Source organism: Taeniopygia guttata, chromosome 7 (assembly GCF_048771995.1).
Source record: "Taeniopygia guttata chromosome 7, bTaeGut7.mat, whole genome shotgun sequence".
Classification (NCBI taxonomy): domain Eukaryota; kingdom Metazoa; phylum Chordata; class Aves; order Passeriformes; family Estrildidae; genus Taeniopygia; species Taeniopygia guttata.
Window position 1 is genome coordinate 6,765,243 of NC_133032.1, and position 19,077 is coordinate 6,784,319.

Consider the following 19,077-nt stretch of genomic DNA (forward strand, 5'->3'; position numbering starts at 1 on the left):
TTTAGCAGTGAGTAATTCAATAAGCAGTAGTGGGAGATCAATGCTGCATATAATCTGAGAAGTTTATGACTGCAGTGTTCAAGTGGCTTATGCATTCATATCCAATAGCCAGAGGTCAGCTGCTACTGGTGGATTTTTTTCATGACGATCCAATCAAAGAATCAGGGTTGCCTCACTGGTTTGCCAGTGAGTTTCTTTAATTATTCTTTGGGATCACTAGGGTCAAAATCAGCAATTTTAAAAGCTTTGCAGAAGCATCTTGAAGTGTAAGCTTCTAGCTTGTTCCACAGAGACTCCTGCTTTGCCTGCTAGCAGACAACATCACTGTCCTTACAGGCATTAGATCCTGTCTAATGAAACAATGTGGGAAATCTCAGCCTTCTGGGAGGGGCATTCAGAGACTACAGGTCTGGGGGTGATCTCTCGAGGATCCTTGGTCTCTATCCACCAAGAATATGTGGAGATGGAAGGTTGATATGCATCTAATCCATTACAGCTAAGCAGAGAAAATACTTACCTTTACCAAGCAGCTGCAACTCTTCCTGACACAAAGATCCCAGTTTGGGTAGCAGTGTGCTCCAAAAAGCTCTCACATACCATAGAACTCCAAAAGGGTCAAATGTACCCCAAAGTAAAGGTTTATTCAGCTATTGGATTCAGCCAGCAATAGAAATAATAGAAAAAAAGATGACATAATAACCTAGCCTTAACTTGGTAATTGAAAGACTTCTGTTTCTTGTCTGGTTACAGGAGAATAAAGAAGACTAAATCTAGTCTACTCTTCATAACACTTGCTTCAATCAAAAAATATGAGAAATTACTTTTATTCTCTGACCCTGTACCTGATTTCAAACCTTTGTTCTGTATAAATCCTTCTACATCATCTAGCATATAAGGGGTTGCCTGCAACTGCTAAAAAAGTAGGCACAGCAGGAGAGAAGGTGTATTCTTTACCAGACACAGACCTCTGAGCCTACTGCTGGTAACAGACTCCAGCCTCCCAGCAGATCCAGCCCTAGGTTGTATCCTACAGTTAAAATCACAAACCTGCACTGCTGACAACAGTGTCTGTTGCTAAGGAAATTATCACCATGCCATAAAGTTCCAGCATTTTGACTACACTGCAGGTTAGAAGCAGGAACTGAAATTGAGCTGCAGAGGACAAAACCTCAGAAATATCTATAGTCCTTGGCAAATGTGGTGAAAAAAATATAAAAAATCTGAGAAAAGGGAATAGATTTATGTTTCTATGCAATTATATGAATGCTGCTCTTTGACACTGCTGTTCTTCAAACTAGCAGCATTTGAAAGCTGCCAGCAAAGGGTACAGCACCTACCAGCTGCCCAAAATAGGCCAGGCTTTTCAATGATAAAAATGCATCAAACGCATTAGCTAAACATGTAAGTTCATGGCTATCAGGACAGCAGTGGGTGGAGAGCAAAAGAATTTATGTATAATGCTGAGGGAAATTTGCAGGATTTTGAAAATGAGATAGATGAACAAATTTCCAAACTGGGCATTACTTTAAATACAGATGATTTAACACCTACTGTGATGTACAGGACCTAATGCTCCAGAGCAGGTCTCAGATTGTTAAAAATTCTAAATTACAGAATGTGCATTGACAAAAATGAAAGGAGCAAATTCCTAAGATGCACCAATTTTGCTTTAACAAATTAGCAGAAAAAAAGAGGAAAAAAACCCACCCCAAAACTAACAGCTTCTTGAGAGGTGGTTAAGGGAGAGAGCTGCTTGCTTGGCAAATCACAGTTCTGACACTGAAATATATCAACTTGTCAGCTTTGACAAGAATCATTACTTAATTTTCCTAATTACAACTTTCAGCAGATTACAGTCAGACTCGTCATTGATTCAACCCTACACAGATAAATGCTGAATAGGCCTAGGAGGGAGAGTCATCCATCAGAAGTGACAAATCACCTCCTCCCTCCCTTTCTGTATGCAAACCCTCCCATCTGAACTGTGCATTGCCCAAGTTAGAAAGGCATATTTGGAGACAGACTGTTGGTATTTCTTAAATTTACTAAATGCTACAAAATACAGGCATTCAACAAGGTTTGAAGTCAATTTTGAAGCAGTTAAAGGGACTGCCTACATTTCCTGAAACTTAACCCAGGCAATATATTAAATAAATTAATCTACCATAAAGACTGAGATTTGCATATTGACAGAGAGTTTGCAGATTCTTTCCTAGTAAAGTGAGCATCTGAGCTCTACTATTGAAATGTTCCCAATATACTAGAGATTAACTCATGATGAAAAATGGCAGTCTACCTGTTTCAACATGCAACCTCTGGCATCTGTGTTACTTGCAGCAATTGCTTTTAAACATCTATTCTCTTACAGAGAAAATATTGTATCTGAGCTTAGCTAATCAAAAGCAACTCTTTTTAGAGGAAATCAGGGCATGAACTTTGGCTAGATTAAGTCCTTTTGCCTGCATCTGGAGTGGATGGAGAGAAGCGCTTGTTTCTTTTCCCTAGGTCAGGAGTTTTTTCCTCTCCCTGTTGCAGTTGCTAGGCAGCCTGCAAAATATCAGGATGTGAAACCTCACATTTCTTTATGCATTGTGTACTCTGATGAAGCACAGCAAGTGAAAACAACAGAGTTTCAAAAAGAAAAAGAAGAGTCTTAAAAAGATCACTCTCTCCATCTACAACACCATGACCATGCAACAGCTGCAGATACCTGCACACGGAGTCCAAAGAGTGGACACAGAAAAGCCAGGACAATGCTCAGATATCCCAAAGTAAGGGGAACATGTGATTGGTTGTAATCACATAATAAAACTCACTGCTCAGGTACCTCCTAGAAGACTTTTTCTCCCACCCACCATCCCTTTTCCTAAAGAGGACCTCAATGAATGAGAAACAGCAGCCTTTTGGAAAGGCAATCCATTTCTTGCTGCTCCACTCCTAATGTCATCAGCATTTATGATGGCCAGAGACAGCTTGTGTCTGGATTTACAAAAAGCATACAGACACCCATACTACAGCCCATAGGATACAGCAGAAAATAGTTAGGCTATGCAGGAATCCAGCAACCTGCCCAAAATGGGCCCAGACTAATTTTTCCGTGGAGGAACGTAATGTTATTGTGGGTAGGCTGCCTGTGCTACATTCCCTATATCCCTCTGGGAAACAATATACCCAAAAGTGGTAATGGAAGGAGACGGAAAATAATTTCTTCAATGCTTTCCAAATGTGCTACAATGAGGTTCTCCCTCATACCAGGCAGCTGAATTCACCAGAGCTGTCTTCAAAAGCAGCATACAGGAAGCCATTGTCAGGAACAAGAATCTGACTTCCAAATTCAGGTATATGCATGTGGCATTCTCAATCCCCAGCAACCACTCACATGGTACAAATTACTGCTTTATTAGAAATACACTATAACCCCAAAAGGAATTTTCCATTTCAAGTTTCTGAAAGATGAGAGAAAACAAGTTCTGTTTTTACGAGGATAAACTAAATGACAATTACAGTTGAAGAAATGGAGAAGGACCTGTAATTATTCCTACCTTGCCATTGCTATGCCAACAACACAACCTCCAACTATAGACCAAAATCCAATCCAGCCTGCATCCACCTGACAGGGAAAAAAAACGAAACAAAACATAGAGAAATGTGTTAAAGCTTAGAAAATAAGATGTTGTTACTTTCAAAACAAATGTTGTGCAGGAGCTCCAAACTGCTAACACCAGCTCTCTCCAATAACCTGAAGTGCAAAGCTTTTTCTGGGAAATAAATTCACCACAAGAAAGTATGACTAAGTAGTCTATGCCCTAAATGTGACCTCTCTTTATGGAATCTGAGTAATGTCCTCTGTTTTTTTATAATACTCTATCAAAAGCTTAGAAATCATCTTCTCCCCACTTCATCTTTTCCACCGTGCATACATTATTTTCTTTCACTAGAGATGCAGCAGCCAACAATACTTTTACCTACTTCTTCTTTTTTGTTAAAAGGCATGTACAGTTCTGAAAACACTCACCACTGATGGAGAATCAGTAGGGAGAGTTTTGACAGTTTGGGATGCCAAAGCCACAGTTCATTTTGTTTGAAATTTCAGAGTAAAGTGGTCCATATGTATTAACAGCATGTTAAACATAAAAATCTGATAAAACTGCACGCTACCACAAAATAAAAACATGCTACTTACAAAATAGCTACTGATTATCAGTCAGGAGCTACTTACCTGGCTTATATGAATGGGTGTTAATATCAAATCCAGAACACCAGACCAGCCAGAGAAAACACCCAGTGGTATTGCATAGGCCAAAGCAATCATCAAGAATCGGAAATTGCTGTGAAGATAAAAGATTGCCATTAGCCTCCGCTTATGCCAAAAATTGCACCAACATTAGCCAGGAGAGTAAATCACACCCTAGAATCTACATTCTGCCCATCAAGCAAAGCAAAGGTCTGAAGGAGGAGTGAGCCAGGGAAACCAAGAAAGGTATCCAGCCATGCCACTGAATTCCTAGTGGCTGAAATGCTACCACCTTAGCACTGTGACACTAGAAAAAGCCAGTCTCTCCACATAGTTCAAAGATTTCTGTAAAAAATGCTGGGCTCATATGTTTCTCATTTCTGCAAGCAATTCTCCCATGCATTGGCATGGGCAACCTACTTAGCCTAAGTGTATGTTAGGAATAATAAGCACTAATTTAAAAGATTAAAAGCTTATTTCAAAAATAAAATCAGAGATCCATTCCTCTTGAACTGCACTTAAAAAATAAAATAAAAAAAATCCAACCCAAGCCTGTTCTAATTCTCTTTATTTTGGTGAAAGGCAAGGAAAGGTCTGGAAATGAGGCAGACACGGTTGCAAGAGTGGAAAATTCTGGCAATCTGAACTAGTAAAAACCAGAAACAGATATAATACTCTAAATAGTCAACATACTTGCTTTTCCCCCCAGGTATTCAACCTTTAGTATTCAGTGTTTAATATTCAACTATTAGTATTCAGTCAAAGCTGTATCATCATCTTCAATGTATAGAGCTAAACAGGAATTTAACCAAAAATTTCCCCCACTTACTGTAACTGAAAGCAAATGTGAAATCCTTGCTAAGAGACATCCAAGTTTTCCTCAAAAATGTTTCAAATGGGAAAGAAAATATACTTCGGAAACTGAAACAGCAATGTTTTAAACTGAAAAGATTTTACGGTGATTCCAAGGTCAGTTATCCCACGGGATATCTGTGTAACCCGAAACATGGCTCCCTCTGGTCTCAAACAATTTACATAAAATTGATCCTGATCAGTACCAGTTCCTTGGCAAGGAGTGGCAATTTGAGAGCACACAGTTACAAAAGCCAAGAGGGAGAGAGAGATTCAATTACTCTCCAAAACATTCACAAGTTTGCAGCTTACGCTGTTTTACTCCCTTAGATGCTCCACACACAACACAGCAGCCAGTGCTTTTTGCACTGTTCTTTTTCACACATCCTCTTCTTGAATAACACATTTCCATAGCATGAACATATCCTCCCCTTTCAATATAATTCATGTCAGATTCATCTTTTAATGCAAAGAAAAACAACACTCAAACTTTCAGCTCTTCTGTAAATTAGCTATATTTCTCTGAATGCTACTGTCTTCCTGACAACTTTTTTCCTTTTTTAAGAATGCCATACTCTTATCCTAGTCTATCTTGTATCACCTTGGTATTTGATTTTATTTAATACTATCCATGTGAAAGCCATTTCAACATTTGTTGAATAAAATAAAAGGGAACTTTGCATGGACCTTATAGAGCCATATTGTAGATTGCCAAGAGGAAACAAGTCTGAATACAGTGTTCTGAAATAACATTTGCTGAATATTCAAAATCTTTGGCTACCTGGACCTCAACTTCATTAAAGAGCTACTTTTGGAGGGAGAATTTTGTCCTTTACTTGCTCAGAGTTTTCTGGGGTGTATTTGTTTTCTGTAACTCAAGCAACAAGACAGACTGTGTTGTGGGACAGCTGCTCTGTGCCACATCCAACCCCTAGTACGAATCCTGCAGTGACAGCTCTGCATGATGACAATCTCCAGGGACAGAGTCTGCTCCCCTGCCTAGTCTCCACAGCAAGGAAGGTGGCCAGGAGAAAGGGAGCCTGGCAGTGACAGAGATACTGATCACCAGGTGTCATTCTGCCCCCTTGCCCAGCAATACCTCAGGCTGGCTAAAGCCATTCCAAACACACATTTTCTGTAGCAGCTACACTTTTCATGGCTCCAGTCACTTGTGCACAGATTTTGCAATTTTGCAATTGCTCCACTGAAAGTAGAAAAATGCGCTGTCTGTCACACCATCAGCCGTTAAACCCACACTGTTTTCTATCCTAGCAGCAATGACAGGATATCAGAATTAGACTCTCTGTTAAAGCATTATGCTGGAATATGAATTGATTTTTTTCTTCTGTTTTTTCAGAAACCTAACGCCACTAGAATCTGTAAGACAGGCTGGTTCAGAGGGGAGCTCCATCAAAGTCAGTCATTGTTTTCAGAGTAATTTTGACAGTGCCTATTAACATCAGGCACAATCTGAGCAGTTTCCATTACTACATGGTGTTGTTGATGAAAGTATCATTAAAGCAATAATGATGCATAAAACCCCTGATACAAAATTTCAAAATTGCTTACATGGTCCCTAGAAAATATAAAAGCCATGTAACTGGCTAAAAGTATCGTATTACTTCAAAACAAAAATCACAATGCATTTTTTTAATGCAGGTTTTAAGACTTATCAACCATTTACTTGTATTAGAATTTTCTTTCCATTGAAGTTTGTGGAATATCCTGAACTGGGGAAATAAAAACAAGTCGTATTTGCTTCACCCAAGAAACTGAGATAAGGCACCACACATTTTCTAATGGAAATTTAAGCTACACTTGTCACAGTGTGTGATAGACTGTTAAAACATTTGGGCTTAGCTCCCAAACCATGACCAATCTGTTGTCTCCCAATGCAGGCTGAGAGAGTTGGTATCAGGAGATAATCAGACATCAACTAATTGATACAATCTGTCAGAGGGAGGAACCCTCCAAATCAGAAGGAAGAATCAAATTCCTAAGAAAGTCCCCCAAAAAGGGCCCAGAGGGGATGGCTGACCTCTGTTGATGGTGTAATAACTCTGCAACAAGCAGCTCATGTAGAAGGTTGCCAAAGGACCTGACGGCACGAAGGAGTGTGGGAGTTGCAAGGATGTGATAGATCCCCTTGGTGTTCAAGGAGAAAAGGTCAGTGACTTCAATGGTAAAGTTATGCTATGTTGCTTTATTTTGAAGTAATAAAACTGCAGCCTGGTGGAGAAGAGAGGGAAAGTATGAACATCCCAGTTCTCATGCATGTATCTGGTGCATCGCTAGGTGAGCCCGCCAGCTGATGCAAATACACATCCTGAATGTGCACACAGTTCATACACCAAAGGGTAAGTCAACAATAAAAGGAAATCATGATTTCCTGGTACTCATCTGCTGGTTACCTTCAGTCTACACCACCAAATCTAATGAAAGGCTCTCTGGGCCAAGATGAAGCCTAGATTAGGCAGGCAACAGAGCTAAGAAGCCTAATGAACTAGATGATGGATTTCTCTTGAAGTATGGCAGATATTTCCTTTTATAAAACTCCCTTGAATGACAGATTGTTACTGAACAGCTCCCCAAGATAAGTGAGTTTAATGATGAACTGTTGATTGTTTCATGTACAGAGGAATGAAGAAGTGCCTTTGATAAAGGGTAGCATGGAAGAATGCAAGACCCAAGGGAAGAGAGATATAATTATCTACCTGTCTACGTTTTCAAAAAGCACTCTTGGTTCTTGGAGACACTGCAAACTATACTCTTTACTTAAAAGTCCAGTTTGTTTTCTTAAGTTTCATTGGTTATTGTTAACAGTAAGCCAGTTTTGCTGTTTACATCCTGACCTTACAAGTATCTCAAGGTCCACTATTTACAACACTTTGAACATGGAATCTAATGGTTATAAAACTCCCAAATGGAGCACTGTCAACTAAAATTTTATATTTCACCTGCAAAGCCAGTTGCTGTTTGGATTACTGTTCAACAGCAACATTTTTACAACACAGCCCTCAGGCAGGGTCTAACGGCCTATCAGCTTGGGCGCAGAACAGCATTATTGTGTGTGATAAGTGTCCTTAAGGGAACTGCTATTTTTTAATACCCTGAATAGGTCACTTAGCAGACTAACCACCCAGCTGTACTCACACCTCCTGAGTGCCAGCCTGCTCCAGGATGAACAAACAGGATTAAGCATCTTGCTCCCCCAAACGAAAAAAAAAAAGCCTCCAAAAACAAAAGAGAAGAAAACCCAGTGACAAAGGATGAGTTGTTTTCGCTGCTTCTAAATACAATTATTGAAAGTACAGCCCACAATAGGTCTGTAGTAACTAAATATCTAAAGCTGCACAATTATCAAGCTTCAAGCAGCTCTTTATATGCAGATTCAGCTCCTACATCACTCCACAAACAATTACAGCAAGAGTCAGAAGCTTCCCAGTGAAGTCAGTCATATTCTGTACCAGGGAAACATCTCTTCTTTGTCCCAGAAAGTTCCTCTGTGCAGTATCATCACAGGGCATGGGTCTTCACAATTATTCACCCTTAATATTACAGTTGCTTTAGCTGCTCCTCTGAGACCATATTTGCATTATACAAGACACTGTACAAACACTGGGGGAAGTGGGACTGTGTCTTAGCAAAAGAACCCAAGAGGGAGAAGCTGCAATACTGTCACTTTCTTTATAACCTTTTTATTTAATCTAAAAAATTCAAAGCAAGCTAGCTCACCTTTGAGCCTATCCAGAAACACACCTGAAGACATTTTTCTTATTCCCACTTCATATTTTAACGTACAATTAATGAGATTTACTAGATCATACAACAGTTTTAGATAGTTCATTCATTGCTTCTGTGGTTGAATGAAAGCAGCTGAATAATCCTTCAAAAGACAAGTAAACCCCAAATTCATTCCAATATAATAAGCACAGAAAAAAATTACTTAGTTTTGCCCAGTGTTGTTCACTGTTTTCTCACTGCTCACTTTTAACAATCTTGTATAACCTGATGTAACAGAAGCATTGCATAAGAAAAGCCATGCTAAGAGGACGACTAAAGCACTGCTGGTGCTGAAGGACTGGCATGAAGAGTGGAGCTATACGCAGTGGTTTAAAATTTAATGTCTGCTCTTTAGCAGTTAGCATCCTTTTATGTCTTGACATTAATATTTAATTTTATTTTGTTTAAAAGTACTACAAACCAACTTGTTTGCTGAATGAGAAGATTAAAGCACACTTGTTTTTATTTACTTAGGCACTGATCTGCTTTGAAGTGGAAACCCAATGAGGTCCTACCTTAAGAGTCTGCAAAAACTTCTCCTGTAGCTGAGCCGCTGGCTCGCTGCAGCCACGCTGGGGGGGAATGGAGGGCGCGAGGGGAAGTAGGCCAACGCTGCAGAAAATATCAGGCAAACCATTCCAAATTCTAAATAAGAGGGCAAAGAAAAACAAAACCAAGAACAGATGTTAGCATTGAGAGACTTATTTCACTGTGGTGCTGTTATCAGCCAGCCTCAGACATAAATCCCATCACAAGTGCTTGACTGCTCCTGACAACAGAATTCCGTAACTTGACGGAGAATTTCTTTCACCTTCCCCAAACAAGATTTCAAATTGAGATGGAGAATCAGTGAGACTGGCAGTCCATTCCAGTGATAGGTGCTACAGAGAACAAGGCTCACACACAGGGAACTCAGTGAAGCAAAAGGAAAGCTTTTGCTTTTTTTCTTGAGAGAGAACTGCAATATGAGGATTTGGCCACGTTTCCTTTCAATGGCAGTAACTCAGTGCAGGTAACAGCATGCTAGAGACTTAAAACAGATGGGACTGGGGAAGCCCCAGGGCATGGAATAACAATTATTCATTGCATAAGATGATGAAGGCAAACAAAAGGTCGAGCAAGGTAGCAGTTCTGACACAAACAGCACTACATGGCAACAGAGTATAAAGAGCAAAGTGCAGAAGCAGCCATGGCTCATGAATAGAAAAAGTACAGGTAAGATGCGGGAAAAAGAAAGAATACAGCTGTTTGTGAATGCTCTGCTTGTTTAGCAGCAGGAATTCAAAATCTTTGAAAAATTTCAAAGCACAAGTTTGGACCTGAGCTTGAAAAGTGATGAGTACTTTATAGAAAACAATACGTCCCATGAGCAGACATTCTGAGGAGAAACAACTCTACCCACAGTCAGTCTAATTAATTTGTTTTACAGGCCTTTTACAATGTATATCATGTTCTCCACAGTCCTCAATCTCAGTATTTCTCCTATCCCCTCTGAAAACAAGATTCTTTGCTGATAGAGAGAAAAATGTATAGCTGAAGTGTGTTATCTTAAAAGAACTTGTGATCTTATAACAAAGAAGTGTTCACTGACAGCACAAATAAATTCCCGCAGAGCTGGATACTCAATTGCCTTAATTTTCTCTTTTTTCTTCTCTTTTTTAATAAATCAATATGAACCTGGCACTTTGCCAGGTCTTCTGCTAAACTAGAAGAAAATAAATTCAGGAAACTGAAAAGTAAATAACACTCAGAGTCTAAATAGATCAGCTGGAGATGGAGAAGGGAAATGAATGCCTCTATTTGGCATATGGGAAAAAAGGCATATCAGGAGTGTGACAATGCCATTTTTCATCATCAAATACTAAAAGACTCATTTTGAATTACGTGGTGTCTCTTTTCCTGCTGTGGTATAACTGCATGTTTCAAGGGCCAAGGGCACTTTAACTAGACCTTCTCACTCCTCTGCTCTTCAGAAAACAGATTAATTTCTATCTTTGTGCACATTGTTTTAGAGCCCATGAGCAGTGAATAAAGAACTGGAGGTAACTGATCACCCCAGACCTAAGAAAGGGATGAGATGCTCTGTCACTACAGGATGATTCCACACAGCTCTTTAGTAAAAGATGCTTATCCCCCCTGCTGCCTCTCTACATATAGGTTTACAGGCATACATATTACGCACATTTTAATCACGTAAGATTTAAGACTGCAGACAGGCATAGCCAATCAAGAATGTGATCACACAATCCCATAAATTTTGTCCAAGGTCCTTAGTATTTAACATGTCATACTGCAATGCTGTAAGGGGAAAGATTATGTTTTATTCTCAAGAATCACAAAAATATTTAAATCACAAAAATATTTCATAACAGGTGCCCATCTGGGGTCTCATCTATGCACTGCTTCAAGTTCTCTTCCAGTCAAATTGCTGTAGTAGGAGCATTATAGTAACCTTCTTTTTAAATTTTTTTTAATTACTAAGTTCAGCATGCTGTCCTTGTAGTACTTTATTGCAACTCTTTAATGTTTCCCAGTGTTACACTTTGCAGGCTAACAAATTTGCCTGGATAGCTCTGCTCTGTGCATAAATGAAAAGTGACGAATTCACTGTGGAAACAAAAGCATCTCCTCTGCTGAAGAATATAAGTTTTTAGTGCCATCTTAGCTTTGTATACAATACTTACACCCCTATCAAAACTCCAGGTACTGCCAAACACATCTGATTTCTCACATATTGAAATCTTTCCTCAATAGGAAACCCACACCCTTATTTCCATCATTTAATTTACCAGAGTAGAGGAAGAGGAATACAATCTAAATCTTTTCCCGGGCAGGTAAGTAGTGAGTGAAAGTAAGTAAAATCAAGAAGGTAAGAAATAGGTCAATGCTGAGAGTGAGGGAGCTGCAGTCACAAGAGAGGCTCTTCTTTAGAAGCTGCCAGCTTCTCAAAAGTGGAATGGATGCTGTCAAACAGAGCAAAGCACATGAAACGGGGCAACTCATAAATTAGTGTGCAGAGACACAGATATGTACATATCAGTGTAATTGTTGAGGAGTGAAACTGGAATGCTTCACAAAAGCTGGGTACCATGCCACAGTGACTTGTGACATGAGAGATGCCTGCATCTTAGCCCAGCAGGCACCCTGATGCTTGTGTAAACCCCAAACAGACAAAAAGAAAAAAAAAGAAAAAAAAAAAAAAAAAGAAGAAAGAAAGAAAAAAAAAAAGGGAAAAAAAAGAGGTTCACAGAGCCACAAGCTTCCTTGATAACCAAGTATTTTTCCCTTCAGACAGGCTACTCAGCACAGAAACCTTTTCAATACCAGAAATCCTCCTCCCCACCTTATTCTGGGGGAATATTCCAGGAGGCATGAGGGCCCCTTACACACACACACTTTTTTTTAAACAAATAATGATTTTACATTGATATTTAGGACAGCACAAGGCTGGAAGCCCTGGCTGCAGTCCAGAATAATTCATTTCCTTACATGATTCAGGTAATATAATTCAATCCTGATTTGCTACATCTGTACTACTTGAGCTGTGAACCAGAATGTGCAATAACACAGGCGCCACAGAAAGATGCTGTGGCAATTCAGCTGAGCTCTGAGTCCGTGTTTGAGATAAAGTAACAGCAATTTATTAAAACACAGAAGAGACTGGAGTTAACAGAGCAATTTCAGAATGGGTTTATAGCAATTGCTTTGTAATCATGTTTGAGCTTAAGTCCTTGGAAAATTTGCACACTGTTGGCACACTACGGATCCCAAGTTAACAACTCACATCGTTACTGTCTTTTAAAAGACATCATCTAACTTTGGAGGCTGCTTATTTAACGCTAGCTCACACAAAAGCAACAAGCTCATTAGAAATGCAGTGCTTACCCTGTGAAACTGGCTTTCCCATAGTATCTGATAGAACAAGTCACACCAAACCTGACCACACTTGCTGAACAAGTGGAGAAGTGATTTGGGTCCAGCTTCTTGTTCTCCTACATTCTGCAAAACCTTTACTACTAATCTGTGAAGTCAGTTTGAGCCTAGTTTTCTGCACAGCTGTTTAAGGGGACAAATAGTACCCTACCACACCTGCCAGGTATTTTTTGTCCCATGGGTGAACAGAGCTATCTGTTCACTATTACCCACCATGGAGTAGCTCTCCTTCCACTTCTGGACCCCATGGGACACAGAGAGCACAGGGAAGCAGTCAGAAGGAACCTTGTGCTCCCAGCTCTCCAGGGAAACAGAGCTAAGCTGAGACAGAACAAATCCCATGAGGGATTCAAAGCAAACTCCTCTTTGACAGTTCTTTGCAATTTTAAACCAGCTGGAGGTTTTCCATGATTACTGTGATTCACTGCAGGCCAGCAATGTTCACAAAGCAGCTCTCTGTTATTGTCTGAACAGCTACAGGGTTTGCAGCTCCTGAAAATACACATCCCATAGGACACAAACACCAGTACAAAGAAGCTATCTCTGTTCAAAGCACTTTCAAATACTAAGTGAGAAATACAGATGCCCCACAAAACACAATTCCTAGGAGGCTGAAGAGCTGCTGTAGGATCATTGCTTGCTGGGACCAGTGATCCCAAACACGTCTACAAGGGTGTTCCCACACCCTTGCCAGCTCAAAAAGGTAGAAAGAGCCATGCTGAGATGTGAAGCAGGCACGACCTGAACCTTGGTGGCAACATCCATCCCTGATTCTGAGAAAAATGCTTAGGAAAACCTCCTGAAAGAGAACAGAGGAGAAAGGGAATCTAATGCACTGCTGAAGGCAACATTTCTACTGCGACCAGACTCAAGACAGTGGTTTCAAGCACAACACAGTATTTCCTTAGGCAGATGAATTCTTCCCTCTCCATGGAAAATCTGCAGAGGGAGAGCTAAAGCACATCTCAGATTGCTAGGGTTTTCCTCCCCTTATCTACTGCTCCTCAGGACAAAACCTGACTTGCTTTCGTTTTTCCTTTTTCCACACCAGACATTTTCAACTGTCTCAAGATTTTCAGAGCCTAACACCATATTTACTTGTGAAAAAGGCTTACCCAAACCTGAATTTCCTTGTTGTTCCATTTGAGTCTGGTAAAAAGTAGCTCACTCAGAAATACTTGCTGAAGTCATGATCCAAATTCTATTACACTTTCTTTAAAACAAACATTAAAGTGGCCCTCACCCAACAGGAATATTAACTTGACAAATTTCCATAAGGATAACGTCCAGGAATAAATGATCACAAACAGCTAACTTGATCCACTAAACCTCCACATAAACTACACAGTATATATATGTTAGGACTTCTGGAACACTTACTCCTGGCTGGATTTCAGACAATGCAATTATAAGAGGGGAAAACCCCTATTAGATGTGCAACTCTTAATGCTGTATAAATTTATATTCACTAAAACTTAGAATGTAGAACACTTTAACCACTAAACCCATTCTATTTCCTTAAAGTTTGCTGCTAATTTTTGTAAGCGACAGGAAGAGGCATAGAAGCCATCACAATAAAAAGAGCAAGGATAATAAATCCAAATTTTATCAGGTGAATTTTATATCAGTGATTTTTTTTACACTAAACTGTTGTCACTTCATTGAAATTGCACAGCAGTAAGAATGACGTGGTTTTAGCTAAAAAAAAAACCAAAAAAAAAAAAAAAAAAAAAAAAAAAAACCCAAAAAAACCCCCAAAAAACTATAGTGGTTTAATTTCAATGTTTCTGATTCTGTAGATTCTGAAATACTAATTATCTAATCACATTTGAAAGGCACATGCAGGTCATAAATTAAGGCTCAATTAACGCAGAATAGAATTTCATGCTAAAAGACTATTGAATTTCCATCCTTACGGGAACAGTAGAAGAAACCCAACTTGTCATGTAAACACATGTTTAATGAGAATTCAATAGGCAAAAACCAGTTTGGAAGCTCAGGGAAACTCTAAGACGACATTTCTCCCAAGATCAGCCAATATAAACAACAGAATGACTTCTTTTCGAGCCAATCTGTACAAAAAGCTATTTCAAAACCTCCCGTGACTTGATTATTTTCCCTCCGTGCGAACACCCGCTAGAGGGTGGTGGCTCCCCAGCACCGAGCCCACGGGCGGCAGAACCCTCTCCCCACCCGAGCACACCTGCGTAGAGCACGGCCTCGATGCGGTCCTGGATGCGCGGCGCGCTGCGGGCCGCCGGCGGCCCCGCCGTGCCGTTGGGCGGCGGCACCAGCAGCGGCCCCACCAGGAAGGCGGCGGCCGCGCCCAGGTAGTTGAGCAGCGAGGCGATGGCCGTGGCCGTGGCGCGCTCGTCCGGAGAGAACCAGGTGGTGGAGAGGAAGGGAGCGGCGTTCATCACCGTGGGCCCCGCCAGCCCGTTCAGCAGCTGCCCGCCGTGGATCAGCCTGAAAGACAGAGCACACCGCGGCAGGTTGGCGTGAGAGCTGCTGGCTGGGGAGTGGTAATTAAAAACCCTCGTCAGGTTCCGAGGGATGGACATGGAGCTGCTGCACAAAGAGATGAAAGCCCTGTGTGAAAGGAGGATATTCTATACACTAAAAGAAGCCAAATTAGATTGATTGAAAGAATCCGGAGCTACTCCGATCTCATTACCTCATATAAAAGGAGAAGCAAATGTTCTCTTCAAAGCAGAAAAGGGAATAAAAGGGACTTTCTTTGCAGGAAAAAGGTAACATGACAGGATATAAAAGTAGAAAAGGTGTAGTAGCACATGTGAAAAATGCGTATTTTATGATTGGCTTTTCGCAAATGTTACAATGAATATTGTATGTGTAACGTTAGAAAGTTATGCTGTATTAATTCTCTTAGCTAGTGTGTTAAATACAGTTTTAAGTTACAACATAATGTTGAAATAGAAACTCTGCAATGTAGAATTTTTTACTAGCTCAAGCAAGAGATGAGATAATCAAGAAACTCCTCACACAGAGATGGCAGTGACTTGGGGCCCATAAAGAGTCACAACCTCCTTATCAGAAAAGACAAACATTCTTCCACCTTCTCTCCATCTTTATGGAACCACCAGGATTAAGGAGAAAAAGTTGACAAAAACCAGAAAAGTTCTTAATTTGCAAGGAATTTCTGCATCATATATGAGATATATGAATATGCAACAGGCTATTGCTTTTAAGGTTATTCCTTTGTTTACAAAGTATGCTTTCTGTGACTTAGTACTTAGTGTCCGAGAGCATCCGCACATCCATAATTCTTTGCTTTTTATTGTATTGTAATTGTCCTAACTCTAAATTTTATTACTCTAATTGTATTATTTTTATAACCATTTTATTATTGTTAAACTTTAAATTTTTAAAAACCAAGTGATTGGCGTTTTTCACAGCACAAAAGCTTTAAATTACAAACATGGTAAACCTGACCCTCCTGCCTGTATAAATCCCAACTGAAGATTTAAATTAGTTATGGCAAATCCAAAATTGAAACACTTCAGCAAAATACTCTGCATATTTTTTCACTGCATTATTTATTTTTATTTACACACTCAGATGAGCTCTGTGTGCTTACAGATGAGAAGGCTGGGCTGTTAGGGTTTCCAAGAGAGTCATCTTCTCCAGCAATCTGGCCATTCTCAATATACTGCTGAAACAGCCAAGTAAACCCAGATTTTTCTCATTTTTCACACTCATTGGGATTTAACAGATAAGGCTGGTGACAGAACAGAGATAGTACTTCCAAGCAGTGAAGTCTCTGCAAAGTTTGGCTTAATATTAGTATAATGAACAAATACAGAAATTACTTTTTGAAAGCTCTCCTACATGTGGAATTTAGTCAGGAATCTTCTACTTTGATCTTTCCAGAAAGTAATCAGCCATAGAACACAAAACTATTTCGGAATTTATATAAAATCTTCATGTCTAAAAAACAGCTAGAGAGTCACATGAGATATTGCAACCCTCCAAATTAAATCTATTCATTGTGCAATAAAGTGGTGGCAGATGATATTTTCAAATGGGTGGTGTTCTTCTAACCATAGCAGGAACTCAGTGTTATTGCTGCAAGATTTGAGTTGTGAGACATAAAAAGCTACAGTCTGAAAATGGGGAAACATAAGCCAGCATTTAGGCAGTGTTTCAAGCCACACATGGCTGAATAATATACAGTGTAGCAGAAGTTTTTTAAAGCACAGAAAGGAACACAATATGCAAAAGAAATGCCTACAGACTCTTTATCCAATTAACAAGATAGATTGCAATAGAAAGGAATAGACACTACCGAGTCTCAGTGGATTGGAAATTAATTTTTTAAACAAAATTTATAAAAAATATACACAAAAAGAAGCATTATTATATATCATTGGAAGAAAACTCTTTCTGAGCTGGGACAGAAATAATATCCACTCTTACTTATAAGCAATTCACTGTTTCTGGAGGTTTTTTTAATCCTCCCACAGAAATCAGGATTTCATTACAGGTGTTGGTGATGTGCTTCAGATGGACATCGCCAAGACATGGTCAGGCCTTGTCAATGCCTGTTAAACTGTCACACACACTAAACCAAAGTGAAATAGTTTTAAATAAAAAGTACTAGATAAACAATGCTCTGGTATTTTTCTGGAGGACACATTACACATCAATCCCCTATGGTTACTCTCCAGTGTACCTGGGACAAAGCAAGGTATCCTTGTACACTTTGGTATTTTTATTCTACTTATTTTACTATAGTAAGTTATTCTCAAACTTTTAAAATGTTCCAGAGTATTTGCAGAGCTATGGCACATCCCCAGAAACAACTGCATTTCAGTAGCAGGTGAAGTAACTACTGCAACATATAATGATTTTATTTTAGTATTTCCTCGTGCTCCAAAGTGAATTTAACACTTAATTTATGCTCCTGTTACTGTATGTTTAGAAAACTGTCTCACCAAAAAATAACCTTTACAGCTTTAGGTGCCATACTACCACTTCTGTTCACTGACACCACTAGGTATTATTGTTTTAATTCAAATATGCCTCCTCTGTAGTCATCCTAAAAGCAAATAAAACTCAGTAAAATCAGAAAAGAGTACAATAGTTCTGCAGTATCTGTAGTCATGTAGACACTTCATCTGACAGAAGAATAAAAGTTTTGTAAAAAAAACCTAAATAAACCATCAAAAAAAGCCCCCAATTTATATATTATATACTTGTATAAAATTTTGTACTTGTATTGTAATATATTGTATATTATATATATTACATACTCTTACCACTTCAGATTTAGATTATGTCTATCAAACTCCATCATCTGAATAAAGCTCTATAACCAATCTTATACTCAAAGGGAGAAACAAATGTTAATTTTACTTTGCAGATACCAAGGGAGAAAGTAGCAACTTAATCCAAAATTTTAATTCTATATTAGCTTTTTGTCCTTGTTGTTTTGGGATTGTTGTTTGGTTTTTTTGGTTTTTTTTTTTTTTTCACATGATAAGCCAATTTTGCCTGTTTCAAGGTGTCTTCAGTTGGTGTTCTCCTGGCTGCTCTCTCTACAGCCTTGTGCTGGCTGGTGTGCTCTGTTCACAGATTTGCATTTTTGGCATTTACCAAGCCTGACATTATCATCCAGGGTAGAGCATCTCTTATCTTCATATTGTTTAATTTCTCAACTCCAACACATTTGAGTTAATAAACACTATTTTCAGACTAAATTGCCATCAATATACAGATTACTACCTCAAATATCTCTGCATATGATAACAGCTTAAACCCCATTTTATCTCTTTTTCAATACTGGCTTGAATTAAGCTACTTTTTCCTGAGATATAGATTATTTGCATGGTTCTTCTGCACATGCTTAACTCATTTCCCCAGAGAGGCAGGGATGAGAGATTCAAAATGCAATTCAGAGCATTTACTAAGCCGCTGCTCTGGAAGATGTATGTAGCAGCTGCTCCACCTGACACAGAAATATGAACATAACAATATTGGTGGCTTTTTGCTGTTTGTTACAACATCTTATCAGCACTGCACTAGATTTTGGTCTCACAGCCCATGAGTCTCCTCTCATACACCATCAGTGCTAAAAATTGCTCCAAGACCAAGAGAGGTTTGTTTCTGTTATCCCCTGATTTTCTTCTTGGTTCTGCTACTGAAAAGGTGCAAAGAGGAACTGCATTTTCCTCATCACTATTCCAATTTCATTCTGCACAACAGGTTTTCTCTTTCCAGAGGAAAGGGATGAAAAGATAACTTTAGCTCAGGAT

General features: G+C 39.3%; 1 protein-coding gene across 1 annotated transcript in view; it reads right to left on the minus strand.

The window, feature by feature from the left end:
• The window catches only part of SLC49A4 (solute carrier family 49 member 4), a 70,991-nt gene that overhangs the window by 22,448 nt on the left and 29,466 nt on the right, over nucleotides 1-19,077 (minus strand). Inside the window, exons 3-6 of the mRNA XM_030277155.4 lie at nucleotides 15,006-15,268; nucleotides 9,385-9,514; nucleotides 4,220-4,328; nucleotides 3,543-3,610 (exon numbers count right to left, since the gene is read on the minus strand). Of these exons, the coding sequence (XP_030133015.4) occupies nucleotides 3,543-3,610; nucleotides 4,220-4,328; nucleotides 9,385-9,514; nucleotides 15,006-15,268 (570 nt within the window). The remainder of the gene's footprint in view (nucleotides 1-3,542; nucleotides 3,611-4,219; nucleotides 4,329-9,384; nucleotides 9,515-15,005; nucleotides 15,269-19,077) is intronic.